We start from the raw sequence: 17,575 nt of genomic DNA on the forward strand, positions 1-17,575 counted from the left end.
CCTTTTGTACCTTGATGAACAAGATATTTTATCCATACTTGGATAAGTTCGTGGTGGTTTATCTTGATGATATTGTCATCTATAGCAACATGTTGGAGGAACATGTTGAGCACTTGAAAATTATCTTCCAAGTGTTGTAGGAAAATGAATTATACATCAAGAAGGAGAAATGTTCATTTGCCAGAGAAGAGGTGCATTTCTTGGGACATATCCTCGGGCATGGTCACTTGAAAATGGATGAAACCAAAGTAAAAGCAATCAATGAATGAGAGCCAGCTACTAAGATGACGAAGTTGCGATCTTTCCTTGGATTGGTGAATTACTATCAACGTTTCATTAAAGGCTACTCCTCTAGAGCAGCCCCATTGACGGACTTGCTCAAAAAGTCTCAAGGATGGGATTGGACCGTGAAATGTCAAAGAGCCTTTGATGATTTAAAGGCGGCGGTCATGTCGGAGCCGGTGTTGGCCTTACCGAATTTCAGCAAAAGTTTTGAAGTTCAAACTGATGCATCAGATTTTGCTATTGGAGGTGTGCTTATGCAAGAAGGTCATCCTATTGCCTTCGAGAGCCGCAAGTTGAATGAGATAGAGCGGCGTTACACGGTGCAAGAAAAAGAAATGACGGCCATTGTGCATTGCCTACGGGTATGGCGTCATTATCTTTTAGGTTCCCGTTTTGTGATCAAGACGGACAACGTAGCTACAAGTTACTTCCAATCACAAAAAAAGTTGAGCTCGAAGCAAGCTAGATGGCAAGATTTCTTAGCGGAGTTTGATTATGTGATGGAATACAAACCCGGGAAGGTGAATGTAGTGGCGGATGCACTTAGCCAGAAGGCGGAACTTGCGGCAATTAGTCAAGCCACGGGTACCTTGTTAGAGGAAATTAAACAAGGATTGGAGCATGACCCCATGGCGAAAACATTGATGCAAGCCACTCGAGAAGGAAAAACAAGGCGATTTTGGATTGACAACGAGTTGCTATACACCACTAGGCAACGGGTATTTGTGCCTAAGTGGAGAAATTTGCAGCGTGACGTGATTCGGGAATGTCATGACACCAAATGGGCTGGACATCCAGGGATTGATCGGACAATTGCTCTGATTGAACGAGCATATTATTGGCCAGAAATGAGGGATCAAGTTGAGACATATGTCCGGACATGTCTTGTGTGCCAACAAGACAAAATGGAGAATAAATTACTGGCGGGACTTCTTGATCCTCTTCTCGTTCCGGATCAACCATGGGACGTGGTCACCATGGATGTCATTAGTACATTGCCAAAGTCCGAAGGGTTCGGATCAATAATTGTTATTGTTGATCGATTTTCGAAGTATGCTACTTTCATTCCAGCCCCTAAGGATTGCACTACAAAGGAGACGGCAAGGTTATTCTTCAAAAATGTTGTGAAGTATTGGGGATTGCCGAAACATATTGTAAGTGATCGGGATCCCCGCTTCACGGGAAAATTGTAGACGGAGTTGTTTAAACTCTTTGGATTGAATTTGCACTTTTCAAGTAGTTTTCACCCTCAGACAGATGGACAAACGGAACGGGTGAACGCATTGTTGGAGTGTTATCTTCGACACTTTGTTAGTGCTAATCAACGGGATTGGGCGAAGTTGATGGACATAGCCCAATTTTCCTACAACTTACAGAAAAGTGAATCCACGGGACATAGTCCATTTGAGCTTGCAACAGGGCGACAACCTACAACGCCCCACACATTATCTATGGTTGGTGACTCTAACGGAAGTCCTGGAGCAATCAAAATGGCTAAGTCATGGGGAGATCATGTGGACTTAGCAAGATCTTGCTTGGAGAAAGCCCGGAAGCGAATGAAGAAATGGGCCGATGTGAGACGAAGACCATTGGAATTCAACATTAGAGATCAAGTACTTGTGAAAGTGTTGCCTCAACAATTCAAAGCCTACCGCAAAGTTCACAAGGGCTTGGTTAGAAAATATGAAGGTCTGTTCCCCATCCTAGCGAAGGTTGGAAGAGTTTCCTATCGGCTTGATCTTCCAAGCACTTTAAAGATCCACCCGATTTTTCATGTAAGCATGTTGAAACCACATAGGCTGGACTTAGAGGATCTAGGGAGAAACAAATCAAAGAGAGCACCTCCCATCGTCACAAAATCTTTTGAGAAAGCGGTTGAATCCATTTTGGCAGATCGAGTGGTGAGACGGAGAGGTGTTCTCCCTTGCACTCAATACTTAATCAAATGGAAGGGATTGCCCGAGTCCGAAGCTACTTGGGAAAATGAGGGAGATCTATGGCAATTTGAGTACGAGCTTCAGAACTACATGGCGACGAGGGCGTCGCCAAATTCGGTAGGGGAGTGACTTACACCCCACGCGGTCGCGTTCGATCCGTCCTGGTAGCGACCGCAAAACAGCGTGGATAGCACGCTGCAACAGGATGGAATGGGCAGAATGCAGGCTGCCTAAAATTGTGCAGTTTTCCATGGCGTTAATGAGATTTTTCTAAATCCCGACCCAGCCATTTTGGAGGAAAAATACATGAACCTACAGAATTTTGTGATGCAAGTAGGCAACTTGCACAACTTGTCCACTTGTGCCACTTGCAAGATATTATCAGAGATAAAAGCTAAGCGCGAGTTGGCGAAGATATTATCAAAGGTGCAAGCCAAGCACGAGTTGACAAGAATAATATCTACTATGCAAGCTAAGATCGAGTTGGCGACAACTTGCAAGGAAAGTTATAAGCTTATCCACTTGACGACAACTAAGCACGAGTTGTAAACAACTAGCACGAGTTGTGAACAACTAAGCGTAGGTTGTAAAGTAATGCCACTTGATCTTAAGGAGGTTTAAGTTTTGCCTATAAATAGAGATGGAAGTCTCATTTGTAAATCATGTAGAGTTGAGTGAGTTTATTCATTAGAGAGATTGTAAAGTTTTCCCTTTCATTTATACAAAGAAAATTTCCCGACCTTACTTGTTTTTCATATATCCCTTACTTCAAAATTCTCTTCTTAACGTAGGTATAATTTAGCTTCCTTGATTAAATTATTTGTAAGCGTGAAAAGGCTGACTTAACGTTTTCTCGTAAGGTGCGTGAATTGTCATGCGTTAAGGCCACACGATTCTAGTTGTTCGAGTGTAACGAAACTAGGTCCCTGACACCATGCTCTTGATCGAACTGTCGAGACTATTAGGGTTTTCTATAATTTTGAGTGATTTCTAGCTTGGGTCTCAAATCTGTAAAATTTGGACGATTTATGGTTCTAGTTAATGCAGTGATTTCTTCTGATGACGGAAGCACAAAAAGGGATTAGGAGCTTACTCTGAACCTCTTGCCCTAGAGCAAAAATTTCTCGTTGTCTTTACTATTTTTCATTTTTGTTTAAATTTCTGTCATTTTTGGTTTGATCAATTTTGCCTGATACCTTGAACTAATCGTAACACTAACTTATACTTTTCATTATGACCATGATTCAATAATACTTAATGTCTCAACAGTAATATCAAAATCTATTTTTTGTGCAAAAATAGGGTACTAGACTAATAAAAGACACGATTGACTGCAAATATGCTGGACTTGCTTGTATGCTCGAACAATTGAAAAGATGCATTACTAACGGCTTCAACAACCCTCCATACATGAAGGAAAATGAGTACAGGGAAGAATAAAAGCATAAAGAAATTACCTCTTCTTNGAGGATCTAGGGAGAAACAAATCAAAGAGAGCACCTCCCATCGTCACAAAATCTTTTGAGAAAGCGGTTGAATCCATTTTGGCGGTTCGAGTGGTGAGACGGAGAGGTGCTCCCCCTTGCACTCAATACTTAATCAAATGGAAGGGATTGCCCGAGTCCGAAGCTACTTGGGAAAATGAGGGAGATCTATGGCAATTTGAGTACGAGCTTCAGAACTACATGGCGACGAGGGCGTCGCCAAATTCGGTAGGGGAGTGACTTACGCCCCACGCGGTCGCGTTCGATCCGTCCTGGTAGCGACCGCAAAACAGCGTAGACAGCACGCTGCAACAGGATAGAATGGACAGAATGCAGGCTGCCTAAAATTGTGCAGTTTTCCATGGCGTTAATGAGATTTTTCTAAATCCCGACCCAGCCATTTTGGAGGAAAAATACATGAACCTGCAGCGGGATATTTTGTGATGCAAGTAGGCAACTTGCACAACTTGTCCACTTGTGCCACTTGCAAGATATTATCAGAGATAAAAGCTAAGCGTGAGTTGGGGAAGATATTATCAAAGGTGCAAGCCAAGCACGAGTTGACAAGAATAATATCTACTATGCAAGCTAAGATCGAGTTGGCGACAACTTGCAAGGAAAGTTATAAGCTTATTCACTTGACGACAACTAAGCACGAGTTGTAAACAACTAGCACGAGTTGTGAACAACTAAGCGTAGGTTGTAAAGTAATGCCACTTGATCTTAAGGAGGTTTAAGTTTTGCCTATAAATAGAGATGGAAGTCTCATTTGTAAATCATGTAGAGTTGAGTGAGTTTATTCATTAGAGAGATTGTAAAGTTTTCCCTTTCATTTATACAAAGAAAGTTTCCCGACCTTACTTGTTTTTCATATATCACTTACTTCAAAATTCTCTTCTTAACGTAGGTATAATTTAGCCTCCTTGATTAAATTATTTGTGAGCGTGAAAAGGCTGACTTAACGTTTTCTCGTGAGGTGCGGGAATTGTCATGCGTTAAGGCCACACGGTTCTAGTTGTTCGAGTGTAACGAAACTAGGTCCCTGACACCGTGCTCTTGATCGAACTGTCAAGACTATTAGGGTTTTCTATAATTTTGAGTGATTTCTAGCTTGGGTCTCAAATCTGTAAAATTTGGACGATTTATGGTTCTAGTTAATGCAGTGATTTCTTCTGATGGCGGAAGCGCAAAAAGGGATTAGGAGCTTACTCTGAACCTCTTGCCCTAGAGCAAAAATTTCTCGTGGTCTTTACTATTTTTCATTTTTGTTTAAATTTCTGTCATTTTTGGTTTGATCAATTTTGCCTGATACCTTGAACTAATCGTAACACTAACTTGTACTTTTCATTATGACCATGATTCAATAATGCTTAATGTCTCAACAGTAATATCAAAATCTATTTTTTGTGCAAAAATAGGGTACTAGACTAATAAAAGACACGATTGACTGCAAATATGCTGGACTTGCTTGTATGCTCGAACAATTGAAAAGATGCAATACTAACGGCTTCAACAACCCTCCATACATGAAGGAAAATGAGTACAGGGAAGAATAAAAGCATAAAGAAATTACCTCTTCTTCTACAAGTGATATTGGAAGGAAGCTGGTCCTATTAAGGTCCCACTTATTTTCTTCAACAGTTATCCAATGAAAGAAAGTTCATAGAAATACAAATTCATGGTTCCTATAGAAATAAGCATAAGCTTATAGTACACAGAACTACACGAAAAGTCTCGTGATTTTCAAACTAGATATTAAAAACTCAAAGGTAACAGAATAGAGGACGATATACTGGATAATGCATGCAAATATAGAGTTACATATTACCGCTAATCATTTAAGTAGGAGCCTTTGTTTCCAGGCGTACTCTCTTGGGACCTTTCTCCTCATTGTGGCGGTTGACAGCCACCTGGTTCTCTTTTGACTCCACTGAGCATCTCTTGTAAGGTTTGAAACCTGTTCAGAAAGCTTTCAGTTTTGCATGTCCAAGCTCCTTACTCAGCCCGCTATCTTCCTTGTTTTCACCAATGAAAGAAGAATCCTTATTCAGTTCTTGGTTCTGCAAGAAGGCACCCCATGTCTTACCATTACAGTCTAAGTGCAATCTATGCTCATCTTTCTCCTCTGCACTTTCCTTATCATTATCTTTCATTCCCTTCTCATTAAATCATGTAGAGGGGAAAAACTCTGTGGCAATACATCTCTGGTAAAGAGTGCTCGAAAAGCCATTCGTCCCTGTACATTTATTTAAAAGGAAATAGGAAAACAGCAACATAACAAATGAAAAAACACAAATTAAAAGTCTTATTTGTAAATCAAATTATCCATTTACCTCTTCGGATACTTCCTTCCAAGAATCACTTACAGTGATGGCGCTTCTACTGTGCCGATTAGAAAAGTCACCAGATAAATGATTTACATCGAGGTCTGTTGACTCCTCTTTGTCTTGTACGTGCTTATCCGGAGCATCATCCTCTACTTCACTGCTGGAAGAAGTGTTAGATCCACATGAAGAACGGTCCACCTGCTTTCTGCTCGTCAAATTGTTTGAATCATTCACCTCAGCTGCATTGGTAGCTTTTTCAGTTTCATTAGCAGTTAACCCAGTATTTAACTTTGCACCTTTACTTTCAACAGAATCTGATGTTGACAGAGTTGGTGACTTTAAAGCAGAATGCCGTTTTTGGAAAGCCTCCGAGGACTCTGGTTCTAGTTGTTGACCACCTAAGGAAGGATCGTGAGTATTTTCTCTTCTTCCATTATCTGCTGCTCTATCTTGACTGGAATCGATTGGAGTTGCAGATACAGATGCAGGGGTACCAGTAAATCCAGATTGAAATGGTGAACACAATGGGAATAAGCCGTGGGCCGCCCACCATGCTGTTGCAGCTGCTACTGTAGCTGCAGCAATTGCTTCAATACTAGGAGTTGAATTTATCTGCCTTAGTTGAAATCCTCCAGCTGTACCTGCTGTGTAGTCCGGTAGAACTTCCATGTTTGTACATGGCCTCAAAGTAGCTGTAAAGCTAGCTGCAGCATGGGCTGCTGGATTTTGTAAAAGAGCAGATACAATTAAACTGGAAAATATAGGTAATGTGTGCAGATATGATCCATAATCATCTTGGTTCTGGATCGGGTTGATCGTTGAGTGGGAACTTGGAAATGCTTGAATAAAAGAAGTTGTTGATGCGTTCATATGATGTTCAGAAGTAGTAGATGAGGATAGGCTTGAATGTCCATGAACTCCATTGATATGATGAAACATGGATTCTGGAAATGACATGCCTGAAGAAACATTTTCTGTATTCATCGATAAGCTCCCATCAATAATGTGCATGGAGACATGTACATTTGCAGACTGATCCAGCTCATTTATTATTTTTCCGTGCACAGATTTCTCTAGTAAAAGGTGAGGATTCCCAAGATTTGCGGTGTTAAATGAGTTATCATCCTGAAATACTTGTTTGTCATCAGATTCATTCATTTGATGTCTCTTGACGTCAGTAGTCACGTGATTCAGTTGTTTCATCCAGATTATTTGCCTCTTTCAAGAATGGGATAAATTCCCTAAAAGTGCACAATTGTCTTGTTGAAATCAATGCTGCTGAGGAGTTTTCGATTTCTGAAGATGGGAAGGAACAAGAATCCGTCTTGAGAAGTGTGAAAACCTCACAGCTACTATCCTCATCTTGGTATTCCTAGGTGTTAATCACATTTTCATTAGCACCAGGTTTCTGGAAGAACATGGTATTAGAGGGAGAGACACACTATTATTAATATCAAGCAATAAATTGAAGAAGAACAATAATATCACATTACTTGTATTATGGAAGAAAGTACAAAAGAAAAATGAAGAAGAAATTTGAACTGAATTTATCAAGATACCATAATGGAATAAATAAACCCACGAAAACAGTACCCCATACCTCAGCAAATTGTTCTTTCGTTCGTTTTATCTGAGCATGAAGAAGAAACTGAAGTTGATATTTTCCCATCCTTCACTCCTACCTGCAAAACAGGATCTCCCACATTTGTCTTTCGTGGATAAGGATTGTTTGGTTTCCTTTTTGGGCGTGAGGAATTTCAATGTCAAGTGCATGTCCAACTGGAACTCTTTTAATAAGAGCCTCTCTTTCCAACTGGATGAAGGAAACAAGGTTTAGAGATATGAATTGAAAATAGCGCTAACAATCTTGAGGTACAAAGACATAATTTGGTATGGAAGAAATATGAACAATTTGACATGTAATCAAATTTTGGAGAGGTCATAACAAAATCAGTATAAAACATATAGATCTAATTGGGATAAAAGCACTATCAAATATGAAATTTGTTATAACTCGATATAGTTCTTATAGCTTGATCTACAAATAGAGGTATTTCCCTGGATTGCCACGAGTTCCCAATAAAACAGATGCAATTCTGAAACAGCCTTTTACCAAAGTTTCTTGAATGCTCACTCATTAGGACTTTTAAGTAGAATCAACTCTAGCTGCATTGTAGGCAGCTTGTTTCTCCACTATTTCCACTTTATAATATGCACAATGCACACCATCTTCAGTCTGAAAGAAATTCCAAACCAAAATTTGGAACTAAATACCCCTAGAGCTTACATCCAACATACCCAGCTATCTAATAGTAATGTGCCATCAGAAATAGACAGAACTACTTCTCTTTCAACAAAATGTGACATGGTCATCCACCATGTTCTATCATCAACGTGTTAGCAGGCACAACTCATCAAACTAAAGGGAGGCAGTGGGTTTAGCCAAGCAATCCAGCCCCCTCTCCTTTCTGATTGATTAAGCCATGCTAATCACAAGTCCTTTGTTTGATTAGCAATTCAGACATCCCTACCCCACCCTTCCAGAAACAGGATATGAAATGAAAAAGAAATTATGACCAAGGAAATAATAAGGTGAAAGAGGAGAAAATATAAGTCATTGAGTACGGGAAGGCACAGAATAAATAAGATTTTATAGGCTGTTTATCAGGTGATAGTTATGAATCATTTGCATACTGTTGGCAACTTTGAATAGGTCATATATCAATTCTCGTTCTCGAAAAGGTAAGCCTTTACACCAATAACTATAAGTTAAAAATGTTCAGGTCGCTCACAAGTAAAAGTGCTATATGTATGATTCCCTCATCCGGTATTGGAACAAAAAGTCTCCCTCATCCTTATGTTATGCTATACCAATATATCACTTTTAAAAACTAAAGTTAAATTTTTATTTGAAGTATCCATAGAAAGTGGTTAAAAAGAATTGTAAAAACGTGATATCACATATTTAAACTTGTGTAAATATGCATGTGGTAGCGATTGGAGGCTAGATAGTAAAACTAGACTACAAGTCCCAGAATCCCCACCATAACACCACGTTAAAGCAAAAGGGACTTGGTCCTTACGGACCATCCTGCTCAAGGGCAAACTTTTGAAACACCACCTAGTAAAGCCCTAAATCTCTAATAACTCAAACCCCCGTTCCGAGTAAGATTTCCAATAACCTCCCATTTTATCGAATGTCGTACTTCTTGTCATCATTTTGCTTCCCATGAAAGAACTTTGTAGCCTCACCCATTGATTAGCAACTAAGGCTGGGATGATAATAAACAAGATCACATAGTAGCCATAACAACCTTCAGCAAAAAAAATCCCACCTTTGGACAAAATTACAGAAATAAAATAATCGCCACTCATCTAGCCCTTCCCAAACTCAAAATGGGTTTCATACCACAAATTTGAAGCATACCAAAGGTAACCTAGACAAAAAGTTTCTCGAGCTTCTGTTCAAAATCTTCCTAAGTTTAACCTTTGATACTAAGCAATAGATTATAAACAGCTTCGAGAAAAAATAGGTAGTCAAGAAAAATTATTAGAAACACATCTTCAAGCAAGGAACTTCAAGGAATTAGACCATTATTCTTAATTCTGGTAAAATGTTAACAATTGCCTCTCTCAGCAGTACACCATCTACCAATTATAAGGACCAGTAACAATTGCCATAATACTATTATGCAGACGAAAAACATTACACTTTGAGGAAAGGCAAAAGGATACAGACACATTGGTAAACATTGAAATATGAAAAATTTAGATGCTAGTTTCGGGCATTATCATTCTCCAACGTGAGGGCTAAAACCTAGCAAAAGGAAGTGCTAATATATGACCTATTCAAGATGTGATGAGAAGGTAGTGATTGACCTTTGTAAAAAAAATTTGTGCATGACTTCTGATCTGGACAACCGTTTTTGTTCCAATATGTTCTGCACACCACCAGATAAAAACCAAAAAAGAAAGAAAAAGAGGAAAAGGTCTCTAATCAAGAAGAATACATCCAAGAAATCGAATTCTCCTAAAGGGAGAGATATCAAATTGATGCAGCCAAAACTGCAAAAATACATGAATCAGTGATATTAAATCCTGAAACTCAGTTTGCTTGAAACTGAAAACTAAATGCTTTAAGCAAATATATAGAGACCTTCTATTTGCTGCCAAGCACGCCGTAGAGCTTGAGGGCTTCTAGAAATCTATTATGCTCCTCCTCTGTGTATTTCTCACGTTGTTTGGTGATTGTATAAGGTTTCCTCATCTGCTATTGAAGAATAAATCTAATGGCATTTGAATACAGAATTGCAACTCATGCTGCGGAGGCAGAGATTTTTAATTAGGGGCACAATCAAAATCTTTACAAATTGAATACTATGTTTTTTATTTTTGAATGATTTATAATTGACCGAAAAAATGGAAATTTACATGTAAAAAATATTTATTCTGTAATATTTTGTTCAACATTTTCATCCATTTGATTTCGAGTAGTCATTTTATTAATATTTTGTTCATCATAAAAACCTACATATTTATATTTAAAAAAATAAAGTGTATTTAATACAAACAATCAATTCAAGTGATGAAAAGGAAAACATATAACTAATATTCAATCAAATAAATATAATTTGTTAAATATAAGTAAAATTGGATATAATCACACAAATAGAATAGAAGAAAATGCAAAACTAGGTTCTAGTTAATTGAAATTTTGATTGGAAAGTGAAAAATTGTAGTAGATATGATAATTTATAAAAAAGTTATAGACAAATTTTTAAAAATTAGAAGAGTTAAGGTTTTTGTAAAAGGCGTAAGGGTAAAGTAAGAGAATAGAGAAAAAAATTCAAATTTATTGTGATTTTGTCCCTGTTTGGTGGAAGTTAAAATTAAATTTTTAATATATTTTGATAAAACTTAAAAGTTAAGAATTCTATGAAATATGTTGTTAAAATTAATTGTTAACTTTGATTAATATTAAAATTTGGATTTCAATTGATACCAAATTATCCGAGAGAGAGAGAGTTGACCCTCCAGGACCCCCCTTGAGACCGCCCGCTTACATATATAGAGGACGAGAAACATTTCAGAATTATGATTTAACTGCAAGGAGTGGTGTAGCAGTGGGGAGACCTTAACAATAAGTTCTTCACCAGAGGAACAAGGGTCCATCTAAATAGTGGACAAGGGGACCGCTTCAAATATAGAGGAGCCTTTCACTCATTTCTCTCTGCAATCCCGTCAAATAGCTCTGCCTTGGCGGTGGTGGTATTGAATGATACCTGATAAACTAACACTAGTTCTGCAAAAAAAAAAAATAATAATAATAAATAAATAAAAATAAAATAATAATAATAATCGAGAGTTTCACCTTTCGTTCTTTCTAATAATCATTTCTCCGTAACCAGTGCTGCCTTCATTTTTTTTTTTTTTTTGGCTTTTACAAAATCACTGAGCACTAATTTTGGAAGGTGAAACCGTTAACAAAAAATGCAAATTTGGCAATACTTGGAATTAATTAACTCTGTAATAAAATAAACAGAATCGATCGAGAAAATAGAGATAGAGGGGAGCAAGACGCATCTCTGAATCCGAAAGCAGTACCAGTAGTAATAAAACAAAAATGTAGTTAATTCCTTATCCAGAATCCTCACCAAAACGAACTGCATGTCGCGTTAACTTTCCATCAATTCCAGAATAATAACAAAAGAAAAAAAAAGGGTCAATCAGTCAGCTCAAATACATGTAATCAAAATTGGCAAACCCAATTCGTGAAAATAAATGAATTATTGCCTTGTAAGACTGTAGATTCCAGAAAATTCGATCTTTATCGGATTACGCATGAATGAACCAACCCGAGAAACTCATAAATAGTGGATTGGCATATTATACACTCAAGAGTTGGATCAATTGGAGCAAGCAGATACGGAAAAGCAATAAACTAATTTGTAAGACAAAAGTGTGAAAACTTGTAGTGATTATTTCTTTGTAATTTTGGGAAAAAATGTGAGCCACTGGTGAATTCTGCGTGGATTTTGTTTTCAAAAATTGAGAAAAGAATTGTGGATTAATTTTGAGCCTTGAAGAGGAGACATGGGGAAGTGGGAGCGAAAATGGAGCTGACGCTGCATGTGGCAAGAAATTAGGGGCCAAAACTCACACGTTCCTTTGCACTTTAATTTATGCAATTAATTTTTCCACCACAAATTCGGGTCCGACTTTGGTTTACGGGGGCTTCTCCTTTCCAGCGATCCATGCGTGGGATTAAAAACTGCCCCATTTTGCACTACTTTGTCAACAATTACGAAACCTCGAACTCGAGTTAATTATTTCAATAGTCACTAAATTTAAATTCATGTTTTTTATTGATCACTAAACTTTGAAAAATATCGAGTTTTGATTACTAAACTTAGGTCCATATCTTTTATTAGTCACTAAGGTTTAAAATATCGAGTGTTGATCACTGAACTTAAGTCAATGTTTTCGATTGTTTATTGAATTTAGGTCCATGTCTTAAATTACTCATTGAAATTTAAAATGTCGAATTTTGGCTACTGAACTTTAGAATATGTCGTACGTTACTCACTAGCATAACTGTTGAGCTTTGAAAAATATCGACTTTACAGTGAATAAAGTACAACATTTTTCTAAATTCAGTGAGTAATCTACAATATTTTGCAAAGTTTAGTGAGTAATATATAGCATTTTTCAAAGTTCAGTGGTCAAAACTCGACATTTTAAATTTCAATGAGTAATCAAAGACATGGATCTAAGTTCAGTGAACAAAACTCGACATTTTTCAAAATTCAATAGTCAAAACTCGACATTTTAAATTTCAGTGGTCAATCAAAGACATGGATCTAAGACACTCAATGACCAAAACTCAACATTTTAAAATTCAGTGGTCAATCAAAGACATGAATCTAAATTCAGTGACCATTGGAAAAATTAACTCCTCAAACTCCCATTTTCTAAGTATTTAACCTCTACTTGACCATCATTATTTCAGAAAAATAATATTTTAAATAATAGTTTATGATTAAAAAGTAGAAAATTATTTTAGATTACGTGAAAAATATTTTATTCTGTGAATGTATATTTGAAAATGCCCCATTTGGCCCCCTTTCATTTTTTCACCCATGTTTGATCCATATTTTTTCAAAAATCATTTTTTCAATTCCCATTTTCAACCACACATTCTTCCACAAAATAATAATATACATATTTGAAAAATCTTTTTACTTTTTTAATCACACATTCTCCAAAAATCACTATTCTATAATACATTTTTTCCCAAAATGGGGATCAAACAGGGGCTTAATTTTTTCTTTTCATTCTTACTTTCAACCACACAATCTACCATAAAATAATATTACAAGTAAATTGAAAATTTTTTATTTTTTCAACTACACATTCTGCAACAAAACACTATTTCAAATATTAAAATTTGAAAAAAAAAAAAAAAGGCCAAAAAGAGGCTAAATATTTACAAAAAAAAGAGTTCTGAAATAATAATTATCAAACAAAGACTTTGCTTATGTTTGAGAAGGAATAATATAATGAGTACCGATCATCTTATATTAAGTACCAGTAATATGTCATATTAATTTATTGGTGGATAATAAATTTAATTCAAATATTAAGAACTGCAAAATCTTTATTCACTAATGAATTAATATAACATGTTATCAATACTTAACATAAAATGAGTATCGATGCTCATTAGATCATTCATTTATGTTTGAGTCTCATTTTTGTGAAAAATGAGTTTCATATTAGTGATTTTTTATGAGAATGTGATTAAAATGTAGGAAAAAATGTGATATATTTTAATTGAGAAATCGAGTTTGATTGTTATCCTTCAACTAGTCTCCAATTTTGCTTCTTGTTAAAGCTAATGATATTCTTTAGTTGTTCGAGTTTTAACAAAACTATAAAGTGCCATAATTTTCTTCATCAAAATTGAGGCTAAAAAGAGCAAAGATTATAAAAGTGCCTGTGGAACTGGATTTTATGGGTTGATGAAATATTTAATAAGACTTTGAAGGGTAGAAGATGTTCAGAAATGTATAATAAATTTCATTGTATATGTCATGTAGGGCGATTACCCCCTATCTTCATTATGAAAAGCATTATTCTAGTTGAAAACAAATTTATTGAGTTTAATGACCATCCATTAGTCTATTTTTACGTCAACTAGAATTTGGAAACAAAACATAGCCCTTGATTGAGCCCCATTATTAAAAATTCATTTTTAGTCACACATTCTTTCAATAAAATAATTTTACACGAAAATTAAAAAAATTCCCTACTTTTTAACAATACTAGTAGGGTGAACGTGCTTTACACGTTAATTGGTTAATGTTAAGAATGAGTTTATGTAAATTTGAGAGATTCATCTGTAAACATTAAAGATATTCATAAGTTGATTCGAATTCAAGTATTTTTCCATCTCTATTCCATTATAAAAATACATCAATTAACGAAGGAAATCCCTTCTTTCAAAATTGTTAAATGAAAGTAGAATTTCTTGCGAGTGAAGATACCCAAACGAAAAAAACAAAAAGGGGGTACAAGAGAAAAATATAAAAATAAAAATAAAACAGTAGGGAAAAAAACGAAAAGAGAATATCACAAACAATACATTCAAGGAACTATTCTTTGAAAAAATATTGGATCAGTAGAGAAACCAACAGAAATAGAACCCTCTGGTGTTTTGCTTCTAGTTAGATGACAGAGCCCAACTTTTTTCATAGATTCAAACTTAAATCAGAAAAAATATGAAGAATCTCCTAAACCAGATTAGGAGTAACCAAGCAATAGTTTACTCTAACCTAAATCTTTTTTGCAAGTTAAATAACTTTCAGTCCCTTGCTTCCTTCAAGATCAATAATGTGATTAGAAGTAAATTTCCCAGTTCCTGATGTCACCTGATGCCTTTCTTGCGTTGGAGGGTGTCTTTGTGTTGCATAATTGCAACATCATTTTCAGCAACCGAACCGTTTCGTAGAGTGGATACTACATGTTCACAATCTTTATTTTAGAGGAAAACATGCAACCGCCATAAGAATGTAGTTATGAGAACTTATCACTATCTTATTCTACTTATCTAGCAATAGCCATTTTGGGGGAGTGGGGATGTAAAAGAAATGTTAAAACTTTGGAAGAACACAAATATCAACGATATCAAAACCAATTCTAAAAATGCAACTATAATTTTATGCAATACTGTGATGTTTGACACTGACTAAAGTTCACACAGTTAAATTCTCTTCTTGGCACAAATATGATGACCAGTCTAAACTCCAAATCAACAATGTATTTTTGTATCACATTCTCTACATACCATCCTTTCCAACATTAATTTTATATATAGATATTCAAATCACCATCCCTTATTTATTAATATTCTTATCTCATATGTCCTTACTACTTAATTATTATTCTTCCAAATTTAAATGGGGTTTATGTTTGTGTGTATAACGTACATCCAAGTTTGTAGTTCACTCTTTTGCAAAATTCATGCACCAAACATATTTATATGTTAACGGAAAACAAAAAGTATCGGCTCCATGTAAATATGAACTTAATAATAGATCTTTAGCTAATCCAAGTGATAAAAGTTGACAAATATAAACATAGATGGGAAGCAATGAATAAGAAGCACCTCAGCATTATCATGTAAACACATTCTTTCAACACTTTTTTATCAAATGTGGGCCATATCAAGCAGAAAGTGCGAAGTGCTGCAATATTTCAAGCCAGATTAATGGATTTAAATGCTTCTTCCTATTTAGGATGTCAAAACCCCGCAAATATGCTTGACACACAAAACACTCCATAAGATTTTCATACAAAACTTAAGCATCCAACATAAGAATGGACTTCAATCAGTGAAAAATAGAAAGAAATTTTATGCTTACAACCGATGGACGAACACATCCAAGAGCTGTATATACAGAATGTTTTCCCACAAGAATCCCCATACCCTGCAACATTTTTCAATAATTTTGGTAAATAACAATAAGTCACGTGCATAGCACAAGTCTTCATTTTCTCAAGTTAAGTTTCATGATCGGTGCATTCATATAATATGGACTAATGAAATTTACCAGAAAGCCAAGATTCTCGAGCCCTAAAATGCACTTGCCATATGTTACAGTTATAACTTGGGCCAAAGAACACAAAATGTTGTGCTAATGCTTTATTGAAGTAATAACTTTGGAAAATGAGTTTCAACGTAAGAAGTGAATCAGTTCCCAGTTGAAGCTATTTACTGAATTAGTTTTTACTTTTTACCCAACTGCAAATGAACTCATTAACTTTTGCAGATGAAAATAATTTCAAAGAATATTACTTAAGTAGAGCAAAAGAAGAATGTTTGTGCTGTCTAATCAAATTATTATTATTTTGTTTATTTATTTTTTTTTTTTTTATACCTAGACAAGCATTGATGACATCTTGTAAAGCTAGCCCCTTGTGACCTCTTTTACAAATTTTACATACCACTTTACCACCTAACTTTGACTATTTTGACAAGAGACATTCGATTTGTAAAAGCAAGCTATTTAGAGTTGAATTTAGTAAGGATGTGATATAGTCCTTTAAAAAAAATAAAATTGAAGTGCTTGGGTTTATGATACTTACCTGATTATGGCAGATCATTTCAAGTCCCAATTAAAGCAAGAGCCAAGATTAATTAGCTTACTGCATAAAGCCACCGAGCATCAAACCATGATTTAAAAGGATAATTAGCTGAAGGCATGTAAATATAGAACAACATGAAGTCCATGCTTAAATACTATAGTAGGACTCCCATCTTTTGTAATATGAAATAAAGCATTTGAAGATGGATTAATGGAAAGGAATTTATTGAAAAATGATCATCTCTGAGGTAGCTGTTAATCAATAATAAATTGTTTAATCGATGAAGTAGAATGATGAACCTGCTTACTATGTAATGCTTTATAAATTCCCCGACAAATTCAACTTCAAAAGTATTTTGTCAATATTTGTTGGTGACTTGAAAACATATTAAAAATGTGACAACAAGCAAATATTAAAGGGAATTTTGAAAAAATAAACATACCACAGTTGAAAATGGGTAGGGGAGGGCGGCACATCTTCTAACTTTGTGAATCATAGTTGGTTTATTTGTTGGGATAAGTATAATGTGTTAGGGTATCTTATCTATTCTAAAGGATTGGACAGATATTTATTTAATATAAAGAGTACTTGAAATTGGCACACGTAATGAACTCAAATATAATAATTTTCAAAAGAGAAATCAGAAAAATAAAAATTTATAAAGATTATCTAAGTGCGATACGACGAAAGTTCTTCATCACAAGGAGTATCTTCACAATGCAAGGAAAGTGTAAAATAGTCTACAATGAGAAGCAAAAGATCCATCAAGTAAAAAAATATTTACATTGAAGCATGTTAAGCATTTTATTCAGTTAAAGGTCAGAACAGTTAGATAAAGACCTTTAGAAGTTCAACTTTGAAGAATATTAAGCATCGCACGAACATTAAAAATAAC

General features: G+C 35.5%; 1 protein-coding gene and 1 pseudogene across 1 annotated transcript in view; both read right to left on the reverse strand.

Moving 5' to 3' along the window:
• Positions 1-5,259: 5,259 nt before the first annotated feature.
• Positions 5,260-12,766, reverse strand: LOC111380398 (annotated as a pseudogene).
• Positions 12,767-16,916: 4,150 nt separating this feature from the next.
• LOC111380406 (DNA-directed RNA polymerase V subunit 1-like) overlaps positions 16,917-17,575 on the reverse strand; it is a 10,984-nt gene continuing 10,325 nt past the window's right edge. Inside the window, exon 8 of the mRNA XM_023003968.1 lies at positions 16,917-16,931. Coding sequence (XP_022859736.1) covers positions 16,917-16,931 — 15 coding nt within the window. The remainder of the gene's footprint in view (positions 16,932-17,575) is intronic.

Source organism: Olea europaea, chromosome 3 (genome assembly GCF_002742605.1).
Source record: "Olea europaea var. sylvestris chromosome 3, O_europaea_v1, whole genome shotgun sequence".
In the NCBI taxonomy this organism is placed as follows: Eukaryota; Viridiplantae; Streptophyta; class Magnoliopsida; order Lamiales; family Oleaceae; genus Olea; species Olea europaea.